The sequence below is a fragment of the Thunnus thynnus genome, chromosome 10, assembly GCF_963924715.1.
Source record: "Thunnus thynnus chromosome 10, fThuThy2.1, whole genome shotgun sequence".
Classification (NCBI taxonomy): domain Eukaryota; kingdom Metazoa; phylum Chordata; class Actinopteri; order Scombriformes; family Scombridae; genus Thunnus; species Thunnus thynnus.
Genome location: NC_089526.1, coordinates 9,620,263 through 9,634,695, shown reverse-complemented (window position 1 = coordinate 9,634,695; position 14,433 = coordinate 9,620,263). Strand labels below are relative to the sequence as shown.

The 14,433-nt window shown below is 36.3% G+C and overlaps 1 protein-coding gene across 1 annotated transcript; it reads right to left on the bottom strand.

Annotated features, from left to right (window-relative positions):
- Positions 1-5,701: 5,701 nt before the first annotated feature.
- Positions 5,702-13,157, bottom strand: LOC137190571 (myelin-associated glycoprotein-like). The gene is made up of 7 exons (XM_067600120.1): positions 12,935-13,157; positions 12,076-12,142; positions 11,487-11,837; positions 11,039-11,350; positions 7,630-7,932; positions 6,667-6,739; positions 5,702-6,555 (listed from the first exon to the last, which is right to left on the bottom strand). Exons 2-7 carry the CDS (start codon positions 12,119-12,121, stop codon positions 6,447-6,449), a joined length of 1,194 nt encoding a protein of 397 aa, XP_067456221.1. The 5' UTR covers positions 12,122-12,142; positions 12,935-13,157; the 3' UTR covers positions 5,702-6,446.
- Between the last annotated feature and the right edge of the window lie 1,276 nt (positions 13,158-14,433).

The window sequence follows — 14,433 nt, the reverse complement described above, 5'->3', positions numbered from 1 at the left end:
AACTGACTGATAATCAGTCTAATTGTACACATAGAGATATTCTATGAAATTAAATTTCTATAAATGTTTATGAAAACTTAATTTTCCTTTCTGAATTGTGTTTTAGTGCTGATCGAAAATTAAATCATTAAGTTTGTAATTGACTGATTCTTCAAGTCATTTCAGGTGCATTCTCTGCTCAAGTATGAGGCTTTTCTCCTTTTCTCATTTTTCTATCATTGTAAACTGAATATCTTTTAAATTTTCAGCTGTAAAGCAATCAATTGTAAAGGGCATTTTTCACTATTTTTACATTCTATTTTCTGACATATAGTTTAAACAAATAATCACTTCATTCAAAAATAGTTAGTCCATTAATTGAAAAATCACTGACAAATTAGTCAATGTTGAAAATAATTATAAATTGCTGAACTAATCTGTTTTACATCCATTTAAAGCCTGTGTGTTTGGGCGTGCGTGTGTGTGTGTGTGCCATAAAATAAATATATTCTTATAAAGCTCTGAATTTATTATTTTTCAGTGTTTTGGCCTATATAGAATCTGTTAAATTCTAATGAAGATGTGTCATATTTAAGTTATGATGTAGCCTACATTTTCATCAGGTTTGTTGAGCAGATGGATCGAAGGTGCAAAGAGAAGTTGTGTGGCTGTATTTTCAAATAACCTTTGACAACTGACTTGAAAATGAGGAACTTGCGAAAGTGGAAAGTGAGAATTATTACCAGAAATGCACTTATATCTGTTCATAATCATACAGTTAAAACTGTTTGGCTTTGTTTTAGAATTGAATAACTGATGATGCTAATTTATTTCCATCACATTAAGAACAGATAATCAAATGGATTAGTAGTACACATCAAGATTTGCCATCACATGTCTTTATTAGTGAATGTTAAAACTGAATTGGCAGTTCCACTTACAGAAACCAATTCTCCTTTTAAGTGTCTTTAGTATTCAGTGTTGTGCACACCCAAAACAGAAGTCAAGCTCAAGAAAAACATTCTGACAGAAGTGGCCTTTGGTGGCCTCCTTCAAGCAAATTTGGCAGTAAATCAATTAAGTTCATAATATTTAATATCAATTTCACTTCCACAACTTAGCAAGAACCTCACAGCAAATTTGTTCAATCAGATGTCACTTTTCACTTTAACATGTTCTCACAGAAATCTGGTGTTTTTAAGAATGACACACATTCAATATACACTATGAATAATGAATGATATTGAATGTGTTTTTTGTAAAATTATGGTAAATTATTTTCATTATTGGTAGGATGTCATTCTTTCATAACAGTTTTGCTCACTTGGCTGTAAGAAGCCTACCGTATAATAATAAATATAATAAATAATTGCAAAATACTGTCCTGACCAGGAACTGACAACAAAGAAACCATGTTTTCTTTAAGATACATATTCTCCATGTTACATTTTCATAGATATTTTCTTTTATTTGTTAAACTTGTGCTTGCTTGTCGAACTGGCTTCTTCACCCTGTCCAGGTAGGTCTGAAATAATCCAAGGTAATCCCTTTAGGTTTTTAAAATCCCTGAGACCTGGTCGCCATAGCTCCAGCTCTCTCAGCCTCTTCCCCACTACCTCTGTGAGGTTATTCTTACAATGCTGATAAAGGAGAAAATAATCATTCACTCCTGTCCACATAGCAATGTCTTCATGTTATAATTCTAAGTAGAGGTTGATATGTTTTCCTTTTATGTACTCTGAGAGGTGATTTTGCTGGTGAGGTTTACAGTGTTTTCTGTTATTCTCTCTATGATAGCAGTAACCCCTTGAATGAGTGACAGACAAAGTTCCTTTGCTAATAATTTCAGAGATCATTGTCTTCCCCATGTCCTATGTTTTCTTCTCAGCTCAAGACAGAGGCTTGCTTGCTCTGCTTCCTTGGTCAGCTCCCTGATTGCCAACTTTACCTTGATCCCAGTCACTCCCAAAGTCTTCAGGAGGCACTGTGTAGATGTTCCAATGAAGCCTCTGTAGCCTACCTCCAAAAAGTAGGTGATGGCTGTCCACCCTGCTTCTCTGCACTCTGTAGGCTTTAAACATTTTCTTTTACATAAAAGACCTGTAGGCTAAACTCTGATGTGTAAAATCAGTGGAGTTTTGCTTTAAAGGGGACTTCACACCAATGTCCAGATATTCTGGGGCTCTACTGGTATATCATTGCATGATTCACAGTTCAAAAAGCTTCTTATTTATCTACTGGCCCTTAGTGCAGCCCCTCAGTTCAGCCTCTGTCTGAAACAGGCTGTTTTAGCTCCTGTCTCTGTAAGGGTCCCTTCTCAATGAGCCCATTCTGTTCTAATCGGCCAGCTCCCGAAAACAGCCCTTCGGCAGACTTCCAGCAGATCTGGAGGCTACGTAAACAAACAGTAGTAGAAGGATTTCACTTCTTTTTCTCGTTCTATACTCAAAATGGAAACTTCTCAAATACATCTGAATATTTTCAAGCCCGAATCCGATCTGAAATGTGCGAGTGGACAGGGTGAACAACCCATGGGACAGCGACAACCTTAGCAACAAAGGCTATGGCTATCACGAGATGATGATGTGATAACATATTGGACATGCTTGCACTAGTTTTTTTTCTTTAGGATAAGGAGAGAAAGAAAAAAAGAGTTTAAATTCAGTAATTATTTGAATTACTGCAAAAGATTACTTCCAAAGTAGAGACAGTGGGTTACTACAGAGCTGTTCTATTTTATATTTTCCTTTTTTGGGTTGTGTTTTTTCTTGGGGCTTAACACTGATGAGTAATTGCTATTAAAAAGTGTTATTCTGCTAATGAGGGCCTGAAGTTGGAGTGCACTGGTACTATTTGTTTACTATGCTTGTGCCAAGGTCTGGTTGTCATATACTGTATCCAACACCAATAACAGCACCAAGTGTTGGCAAAAATGATTGCCACATCACCCTGATCTAGAAATGCAAGAAATATACTTCTGCAATTGCATGGTAAAAGAAAAACAATGATTGATACGTGAGATTTTAAAATAATGCCATTTTATAGTATAGCAGCCATACATAGACTCAAGATAGTTGGAATAAATAGACAACTGATTGCACTAAATGTACACAGTTGGACATGTGCAGTTGCAAATGCCTTGAGTTCTCCAAGACAAATCCTGATGCAGCCTTGCTAGAGATTTAATGTAAAATAACATGACCATTTAGCAAGAGCACAAAGAGGAAAACCTATCAAGTAAGTACTAAGTTAGTAACTGCTAAATATGAAAATCCATCCCCAATCATTGGGTACTTTGTCCATTTACTTTGCACCTGGCAATCTCATTATTGTAAATCTAAGGTCCCCTGAAGCAGTGTTTAGGCCCATATGACATGTTTGTGAAATTCTAATGAAGTTGTGCCATATTTAAGGTATGGTGTAGGTATGTTTTCATCAGGTTCGTTGAGCAGATGCATCAAAGATGCAAAGAGAAGTTGTGTGGCTGTATTTTCAAACAACCTGCTAAAACTGACTTGAAAATGAGGAACTTGCAAAAGTGGAAAGTATGCGAAAATCATTACTACAAATGACGAAACAGCACCACAACATTTTTGGTTCTTACTGCACTTATATCTCTGTTCATGATCATACAGTTAAAACTCTTTGGCTTTGTTTTAGAATTGAATAACTGATGATGCTAATTTGTTTCCATCACATTAAAAATAAATTACTCTTATTGGCTTTTTATTTGCAAAGCTTTTATTACACTTACAGTAACATAACGAGTGTAGTTGTTGTCAACTCGAGTACTTCACGTGGTTCGTTGTCTCTCTTCTGCTCCGCTCAGAGGACACACACCCACACACACACAGAGCGCTCAGCCGCACCCGCGGTGAAACAGAGGATGACGATAAATGAGAGCAAAACACAGTAGACACTGTTTATACATGTTAGTTACCTTTATGTGCACTTGTCTCATTTCAGCTCAGGGTGAGCGTCTGCTGCATTTTGCTTTCATTTATGGTCGGGCTAGGTTTCTCTCCTCTCCTCCGTTTCACTGCGAACAGGGCTGAGTGCTCTGTGCATGTGTGAGTGTCTGTTCTCTGAGAGGAGCAGAGAAGAGAAAGTTAACAAGGCCGACTTGACCACAACTAACTACACTCATTGCGTTACTGTAAGTGCAATGAAATCTTTGTGAATCAAAAGCCAATAAGAGTTAGAGGACGGACCTCTATCACAATGTTACGATGGTGGAGGCTCAGTGGTCGATGACTGTCAGCCATAAGCGATACACGATGGCATCGCCCAGCTGCCCAACCCTTATATCAATTCGACTAGGTTGTCACGGGTTCACCGTCTTAGGGACAATTCATGTTGCTCACCTGCCTGATCTCTAAATCTCCTGTCATTGCAGATCCTGCCACACCCATCTGCCCTGCAGATAACCTCATTCCCCTCACCTGAGTTTCCCCACCCATCTCCTCACCTGGATCCCATTTGGCTCATCAGTCATTCCCTATATACTGGTCCATATTCACATGCCCCTCGCCAGATTGTCTAGCGTGTTTACCTAGCCTTCCAGCATTTCTATACCTACCTGTTTGCTTGCCTGTTACCTTAGATCCTGCCTGTTTCCCGTTCTTGAGAATTGCCTTAGTCCCTTGGAGTTGTCTGCCTGGTTTGTGACCCTGCTTGTTTTTTTGGACTGATTAAAGTATTTTGGACTCTGCTCCTGTCTCTGGTATCGTGCTTTTGGGTTCTGAGGTTCTGAGTCGTTACATAGGTCAGATATTCATAATAACTTAGCAAGAACCTCACAGCAGATTTATTCAATCAGATGTCACGTTTTACTTGATGTATTAACATGCTCTCATAGAAATTTGGTGTTTTTGAGAAGCACAGTTTTTCGTAACATTAGGGTAAATTATTTTCATTCTTGCTAGGATGTAATTTTTTTCATGGCATTTTTGCTTTACTTGGTGGGAGAAGCCAACCATATAATAAATATAATAAATAATTGCAAATAACTGCCCTGACCAGAATTGAAAACAAAGAAACTATGTTTTCTTAGATACATAATTCTCTTTTTTACATTTTCATAGGTATTTTTTCTTATTTGTTATACTTGTGCTTGCTTCTTAAACTGGATCTTCTCCACTCAGTCCAGGTAGGCCTGAAATAATCCAAAGTAATCCTCTAAATTTTTCAAAAGAATATTTCAACAGCTCTCTCAGCCTCTTCCCTCTCACCTCTGTGAGCTTATTCTAACAATGCTGATAAAGGAGGAAATAACCATTCACTTCTATCTAGATGGCAATGTCTTCATGTTATAATTCTAAGTAGGAGTTGATTTGAGCATTTAGCATGAGCACAAAGACCAAAGCCTATCAAGTAACTACTAGTGCTGGTACCAAGTCAATTACTGCCAACATGCCTGAGTTTACACAATACACCATACAATCTCAGTTATAGATATGAATACATGTACAGTACCTGAAAATAATTATAATATAACAAAAAGATAGGTCCTCATGTCCTTTGAGACCTGAGAAATATATTGCAATTACTGACATCGGCCATGTGACATCTAGCAGTTGTGAAACAACAACAAATGGACTTATTAGGTGGTAATGAAGACTTTTCAAAACTCATCTGAGAGCTGTAGTCTTAAATTGTCCAGGTGATCTTTGAAAACAAACAGCAGGAAATAATAGCTTGAGAAGCCATGATGGCCAGCAGAATTAGCATTTATTGTGACACATTGTACACAGTAACATTGTCAAATGCTCAACCAATTTACCCTAGATAATTAACAGCAGAATCACAGAATAATAGAAATAGAGGTCACGCCACAATTTACTAATTTGCTAGACATAAAAATGCAACAACTAAAGAAACATCACATTCATCTTTAAAAGTTTGGAAATACAACAACAACAATTAATGAAAACACATGAACATGATTGAAGAGCATCCATAAGAACATTTAAGGCAGGTATTAATACAAACTTAACGATAGCACAGACCTGCACTACACAATAATGTGGACACATACACTTGTGACTAAAGATGACCATACAGTAAACTTCTGCAATTCAGTTTCAACAGTAATTTCACTGAAACCTCCTGAATCGAAGTATCTATTGCAGTGCTGTTTTGCTTTGCATTGTGTACTTGTTCATGTCATTTTACCCACACCATGTTGCGAATAATCATCATGAAAAGCTGATCTAAACAAGTGGAAATTTTAAATAGTATTTCTGGATGTAGTATAAAAGAGAATGACAAAGAGAAATCAGAACAGTCATTTTGAAGTTTGGCCTATTAAAAAGTGGCGCACAGCTCACAGCTCCAAATCTTGAGTAGAGTATCAGGTGCACAGTAGTGATGAAACAAAACAAAACACTGGCACTCACTGATCCATCTACTTATTGTTTTTTACTGTGAACAGAAACGACAGAAACTGTTTCAGCCAGAGGCCATCATCAGCGTGGAGTTTGGCCTATAACATCATACTCTGGAGACATGTCTCTTCTATCCAATGACATGTAAGTTCTGTCCTCTTCATTTGGCTTCACATTCTTTCTTGCTTTGCTTTTAAGAAAAGACAGAGGAAGTCATGTAAAATTCTCATTCCTAAAATATTTACTATATAGCTTAAATATCATAAATGTATATTGATATCAGAAAATTGTATCAACATACCAAAGCAACATCATGTAGATGATGCAGAAGACATTCCCAGTCAGAGATACACCAGCAACAGCCCAGGGAAGGACTGTAAAAAAAGGTCCATAATGATATGTCAGAAGACGCAAAATAATATAGATCATATCCATCATTAACTGTTGTGTTTACACTACAAATCCCTGTTGTGGAAATTGTCTGAAAACACTAAACAGACATATAAAATAATACACAAAACATTGCTGAGTTGAAGATTAAAAAATATTATTGTACAATAAGGAGACAGGAGATACACAAAGATTTGCATCAGTTGAATGGGAGTTTAGGATATAGAAATAATTCATTTTACTGGTTAATGTTTAGACATATTATATGAAGAATTGAGCTTGGCAATAAAAAAAGTATTTTTTATTACTACTTCCTTATATATACCTCTTTCTTTTTTCAGGAAAGAGGCATACCATATGCATAAGTTGTTGGTATTAAAGGTGCAGTGAGTAGAACTTAGAACCAACTAGCAGAAAGGAATTGGCAGAAATATAATGTAGTACTCATAAGTATGTTTTACTTAGTGTATAATCACCTGAAAATAAGAATTGTGTTTTCGTTAGCTTAGAATGAGCCCTTTATATCTACATAGGGAGCGGGTCCTTTTCCACAGAGCCCGTCATGTTGCACTGCCATGTTTCTACAGTAGCCCAGAATGGACAAATCAAGCACTGGTTCTAGATAGGACCTTTTATGTTTTTCATGAGTCTCATAGCCACTGTAGGTTCTCCTACATGTTTGGAGGGGGTCGGCTTATTCAGATTGTTCTAATCTGCAACCTCACTGCTAGACGCCACTAAATCCTACACACTGCACCTTTAAAGAAAAAAAAAATCCAAGAAACATTTGTGTGGGCTCATTTACATATTAATCAAAAGTCTCTCTAATGTAATTTGGTTTCAGTCATTTTTTAAAAAACTGCTAAACACACACCTTCATGATGCTCAGCACTGTGGACACTAAATTTTTGACTGGCAGATCCCAGAGAGTTGGTGCTATGACAGACCAAGTTGGAAAGATCCTTCTTCTGTGGTTTATTCACAATAATGATGCTTCTCACCAGAGCTGTGCCATTCACAAGATTAATGCTGATAGTAAACTTGTCAGAGGTATTGACAGGTAACCCATCCAAATACCAACGTAACTTGGGAGAGGGGTTTCCCATACTCTCACAGGAACAGTTGATCTGGCCTGTAGATTTGGCACAATCAGATGAGGGTAGGATCTTTGGAGCAACTGCAATGAAAGTATAAAAGACAAGTTAAGAGTCAAGTGAAGTCATGTTTAATCAAGTTTACAAAAATAAATTACAAGACGTACTGGTAGTTACAGGTGAGGGTGTTATTAGTCAAAGCAAAGGGCTGTTTTCTCCAAGTCCATAATTTTCTTGTTGGGACACCCTGGGGGGCATCATTGTGCTAATACCATAACCCTGTACACCAGGAATTAAGACACTGATTGTAGCCAGGGTTAGGTTAGTTTTACAAGTGGGTTAACTTGTAACTAGTAGGCCACACTATTAATTGAAATATTATCACAATTTTGATTCAGGCTTCTGTTATCTCATTTTATGTGACAACCATTCTGTTTGTATTAGCAAGGAAAGAACATTACTTTTCAACCAAAAGTACCATCACAAATTTGTACAACCACCTGAAATGTCTTAAAAAGTCTAGGAAAATGTAGGCAGAAAATGCATGTCGCTCTAAGTCTTAAACATCCCACTTAGCATAAAAGGACTACAGAGGCTATGACTCATCACCTAAACTCAGTCACAGATATGGTTCTGGTCACCATTGCAAAACAAGAGATTAATGCTTTGCTAAAGAAATGCTACTCAGTGCAGTGAAATACTGTGAAATATGGGCTGGGCAATATGGCCAAACTATAAAATCTTGACTTTTGTTGTTTTTTTTAAGCTTGGGTTCACACTTCATAATTTTAATCAAGTTTTGTTTCTTGATTTTTGTTTGCCTACAAAATACAGGATTGAAACATCATATTTTTTCACATAGTTGTGCAGGAATAATGAAAGACCTGCACCACCTGCAAGGCTGTCATCATTATACATAAAAGACAGGTTATCCCATACAGCTATAGACTGTCAGTACCAGATGCTTCAACTAAGTAGAGCACTGGCATCAACTTTAATAATCAGTTTCAGCACAGACAGGGCAGAAAAGTCCACTCACTAATTGATCTGCTACTGTTTGTGTTTCTAGACATCAGCCTGATATCTGCAGTCTGCTAAGAAGAAACTGGAAACTGGTCAGTTGAATCCCAGTGTTTCAACTCTTGTTACCAGAGATGATACCTCCTCAACAAACACAAACTGAGATAAACCAGTGTGAAGAGTCATTTTCAGTCTGTCCCTCTTGTAGATGTGAGCATTAAATTCACTACGAGATAGCCAGAGACAACTAGCCACCTTGAATCACGACTGTCCTGCAAACTGAGTGTGTCATGTACTAAAATGGTTGTGTCGTGTAGATACTGCGAGTCCTCCAATAGACCTACGTGATGTAGTGTAACTAATCACGTCACAGTTAACAGGAATGTTGTGACTTAAAACAGCTAATGTAGCCAGCTACCATCTACGTTTGACTAAAAATAACCTCTTTGTATATAGCAATAACTCATCACATTGTAGACATTTTACACATTGTGCAAAAACAACATGAATGAATCAAATTAATTCGATATACTGCCCAGCCCTACGGTGAAAACAGTCTCTCTTCATATCTGGACTAGGCTTCCATGTTTTGGAGCACAAGCTATGTCTGGCCACAGGTGAGCTGTTTATTAGTTACACTTTTTCTTATTTTTTAAACACAATAGAAAAGTGTTCTAAAGAGTTAACGAGAAGTTGAGCTGTCTGTTTTAAGTAAAAAGCAGTGTGTCCTTTACCGGTGGCCAATGATCATATTTATATTTATTATTATTTATTTATTATATTTATTATTTATATTTATTTATATTTTCTTAGAAAAATACTGTCCTTAAGAATCGTGGGAGAAAATTGTGATCTTGATTTTGAGTGGAATGATGATTCCCATTGTAGCCCTTGTAACTTGTAAGAGATTGATTTATATAATTTATAAATTAATCTATGATTAAGTATATCAAATTAAGAGATCTATAAAAAAACTAAATAAAACATTTAATGGACATATTCATATATTAATTGTAGAATTTGTAAATCAATTTACATAATGAATAAATAAGCCTGGCTTTACATAACATAAAACTTTTGAATCATGTGATACATACATTGAATATCTATTTGACTGTTGTTGGATCGTCCAGCTCCAAGATCATTTTCAGCCTTGCAGAAAAAAGAAGCTTTAGGAGCTTTAATCTTTAAAAAACTTCCAGTCCCCATGATTTACTACTGCATGTCAGTTTCACATTGCTGTCCTCTGGTGCTGAACCAGAGAGACTGACTGACACTGTGATGTCTTGGGGCAAATCTGAAACACGGATAATGAATAGTATGTTATATGAATAATTCATGTTATTGGTTAGTGTTACATTGCATTTTCTGATATCTGTTCCTATACAGCATTTGTCCTAGTAAAGCTTTAGAGTCAAGTCATGTTAACCAACATGATACTAGAATTTCACAGGGGTTACAGTAAACAACAACAGCTAGACTTATTGCTTGTATGTTTCTGCACGTCCTCCCACCTGTAAATTTGCATGCATGTCATTAATGCAGGGTCTATACTCAATTTGTGTCTGCTATGGAAATGGTTTAGCCTCACAAAGACCAAAGCTAATAATGTTGTTCTTGTCAACTCATTAAGTCCAAAAATAAATAAAAATCGATAGGTAGGTGACCTAAAATGGCCAACAAAGTGCATAATAGTGGTAAAATCAGACAAGGTCCTATTCAGATAGAAATATATTCAGATACATGATACATACATTGAACATCATTTTGACTGTTGTTGGATTGTCCAACTCCAAGATTATTTTCAGCCTTGCAGAAAAACGAGCCACTGACTTTAGAACTTTTAGAGCTGGAGTGCGGGACTTTTACATATGAACGTCTGTTACATTCAAGCCCTTATCAAACAAGTTCACAAAATGCTGATTAAGCCTATCACCACCAGGTAAATCTCTCTGTATTTCAAGTTTTTAAATCTGGTGTGTTAAATTAAATTACTGTGTCCACATAAAATCATTAGTAATGTAACCCAAGTCTGGGAGGAACAATTCTGCTGGGTATTATGTGCATGTATTATGTTCCTGTTTATAACTGATGAATTAGACTTTAAACTGAATCAATAGATCAAGTCAGTTGTAATGAAACAATTTGACAAAGGAGGAAACAACTCACATGAAATATCAGCTGTTACACTGCTGCTAACAGATTTTCCAGTGCTGCCGTCTTGTTTGTTGTATGCAGCAGTGCAGGAGATTTCCTTTCCATGATGGAGGTGAGAGGCAGTGAAGGTCAGAACAGAGGTTATGATTTTAGTTTTGTCCTCATTCTGCTGCAGTGTCTCCTGACTGTGACCCAGGCTGGGGGTCCATGCCAGAGCTGGTGGATGAGACAGACAGGGAGCTGGAGCAGAGCATGTCAAATTCACTGAGGTTCCCTCCTTCCCTTTCAGTGTGGACGGAGTCAGAGCTAGTGTGGGAGGATCAGCTGATTCAAAGGCACATTTGAACACTACATTAGTCACTACATACATTTTTTTAAGCTTCACCATTTGATTTGCAAGCTGCAGTAAATACAATGAGGTCAAAGCAGCTCTACAGGAGTAGATTGGTATCAAACCTACCTGTGACATGAATTTTTAGTGGTTTATTCGGAAAAGTCATTTTCAGACCATTGTTACACTCCAGTCTAAACCAATAGTTGCCGTTGTAATTAGGACGCATGTTATTGAGCGTTGTGCTGCAGTCTTTGTTTAGTAAACTTCCTGTCAAATTTCCCTTGATGGTACCTTGTTGTGGAGTGCTGCTATCAAATATGATTTCTTTGTTCTTATTCCATATAGCTTTACATGTGTGGTCTAAGTTTTTGTCATATTCATCCTTTATGTCAAAGGAGCAGGGGATGGTCACACAGGATCCACTCAGAACCTTTATAGTTTCTGGCATGAACACCTCAAATTTCCTACACAGGGCACCTGAAAAACAAAACAAGGAAATACTTTATCACAGCAAGGCAGTTTTAATGCTCTACTGCTGCCTTCTGAAATCTTGGCAATACAGTTTATCAACAACAACACAAGTTAATGAATGAAGCTATACCTTGCTTTGATTTCAGAGTGATTTTTAGATGCAGAACTAACAGTAAAAAATTCATTAAATTCAGTTTCTTATAAAATAGCTGCCAATTTTAGATGTGAATGAATTTCGACCCACCTTGCAGCAGACAGCCAGTGAGAAGGAGATTCAGAGCTCGAACCATCTTTGTTTGGAGAGATGGAGTCTGGAGACACAGGGATGAAATGAACATTTTCACATTTTGAATCATTGGTTAGTGTATAGATGTTTGCTGTGCTGTTCTGTGTGAAAATGAATGACAGCAAGTTGGTCATAGAAAAATAATTTACATTTATATATTACTGATCTTCAGTAGCTTTAAAGGAAATAAATATCCACCATATTGAAGTTTTTCCACAGAGCATTTTTTTTGGACTCTTAAAATTCTCAATTCTGAATCTCATGAATTTAAATTTAGTGGTTAAGCAGATTATGAAACTTTATGATACAGCAAACTAATTGTTCACTCACTGGAGAAAACACTGGTACATTACTGCTTTTAAAATGAACACTGTAAATATTAGTTTACAAGTGCTGATGTGACATATTGAAAGATTAATTTAGTAACTGTGGTCATGGTGAGTTTCAAGAGAAGGCCAATGTTGCCATCTAATCCTAACATAGAGATAAATGTACAGCAATTTAAATATGAAACATTTATGAAATAGAATGGAAAAAAACATTCATGACATACGGAAAAACATCTGTTATACTTAACAAGATGCAGAGCATGAAATGAAAAAAGAGATGAAAATGGGAAGTGATATGCAACAAAGTGAGAGACATTTGATGAACATTATGTTCAAACTGTTTTGAAGCCTGCCTTTGTTTTAGGTACATAATATACTCAGAGGAGTATATTTAAAGTTATGAATTAAAATGTATGTCTGGAGAAAATCATATTGTCTTCATGTTCAGTTTTAATAGTTAGTTTTGCCATATTGAAGTCATGACTTACGTTTTCTTGATGTCTGTAAAGAAGTCAAGTTCCTCAGAGGTGAAGTTATGTTTTAAAAAAGCCTGCACAACAAGACTTGAAAATGAGGAACTCTCGAATCACTATATCTTACTTTGATCTCTGCAGCTCATATTACACCCCAGAGCTGAACTGTATCGCAGAGTTTTTCTTAAATATGCTGTCAAAGTTACTGTAGTCATTTAATAATAGCGTGCAAGAAAAATGTCTTGGCTTTTTTTGTGGAGTTGAAATAATTGATGATGTTTCTACCACATTAAAACTGACTGATAATCAGTCTAATTGTACACATAGAGATATTCTATGAAATTAAATTTCTATCAGTGTTTATGAAAATTTAATTTTCCTTTCTGAATTGTGTTTTAGTGCTGATCGAAAATTAAATCATTAAGTTATGTAATTGACTGATTCTTCAAGTTATTTCAGGTGCATTATCTGCTCAAGTATGAGGCTTTTCTCCTTTTCTCATTTTTCTATCATTGTACACTGAATATCTTTTAAATGACATATAGTTTAAACAAATAATCACTTCATTTAAAAATAGTAACTCCATTAATTGAAAAATCACTGACAAATTAGTCAATGTTGAAAATAATTAAAAATTGCTGAACTAATCTGTTTTACATCCATTTAAAGCCTGAGTGAAAATTGAGTGTGGGAGGATCAGCTGGTAGGAAGGCACATTTGAACCAGTCATTCTCTTAAACTCTATTGCTCAAAATTTCTTGTGTGTTTGGGCGTGTGTGCGTGTGTGTGTGTGTGTGTGTGTGTGTGTGTGTGTGTGTGTGTGTGTGCCATAAAATAAATACATTTTTATACTGCTCTGAATTTATTATTTTTCAGTGTTTTGGCCTATATAGAATCTGTTAAATTCTAATGAAGTTGTGTCATATTTAAGTTATGATGTAGCCTACATTTTCATCAGGTTTGTTGAGCAGATGGATCGAAGGTGCAAAGAGAAGTTGTGTGGCTGTATTTTGAAATAATCTTTGAGAACTGACTTGAAAATGAGGAACACGCAAAAGTAGAAAGTATGTGAGAATTTTTGCTAGATATTACTAAACAGAACCACAACACGTGTGGTTCTTACTGCACTTATATATCTGTTCATAATCATACAGTTAAAACTGTTTGGCTTTGTTTTAGAATTGAATAACTGATGATGCTACTTTGTTTCCATCACATTAAGAACAGATAATCAAATGGATTAGTAGTACACATCAAGATTTGCCATCACATGTCTTTTAGTCAATGTTAAAACTGAATTGACAGTTCCACTGACAGAAACTAATTCTCCTCCACCCAGCACAGGTAGGCCTGAAATAATTCAAGGTCATCCACTTAGTTTGTTAAAACCAGAGACCTGGTCAGCATTGCTCCAGCTCTCTCAGCCTCTTCCCTCCCACCTCTGTGAGGTTATTCTAACAGTGCTAATAAAGGAGGAAATAACCATTCAGTCACTCTAGATGGCGATGTCTTAA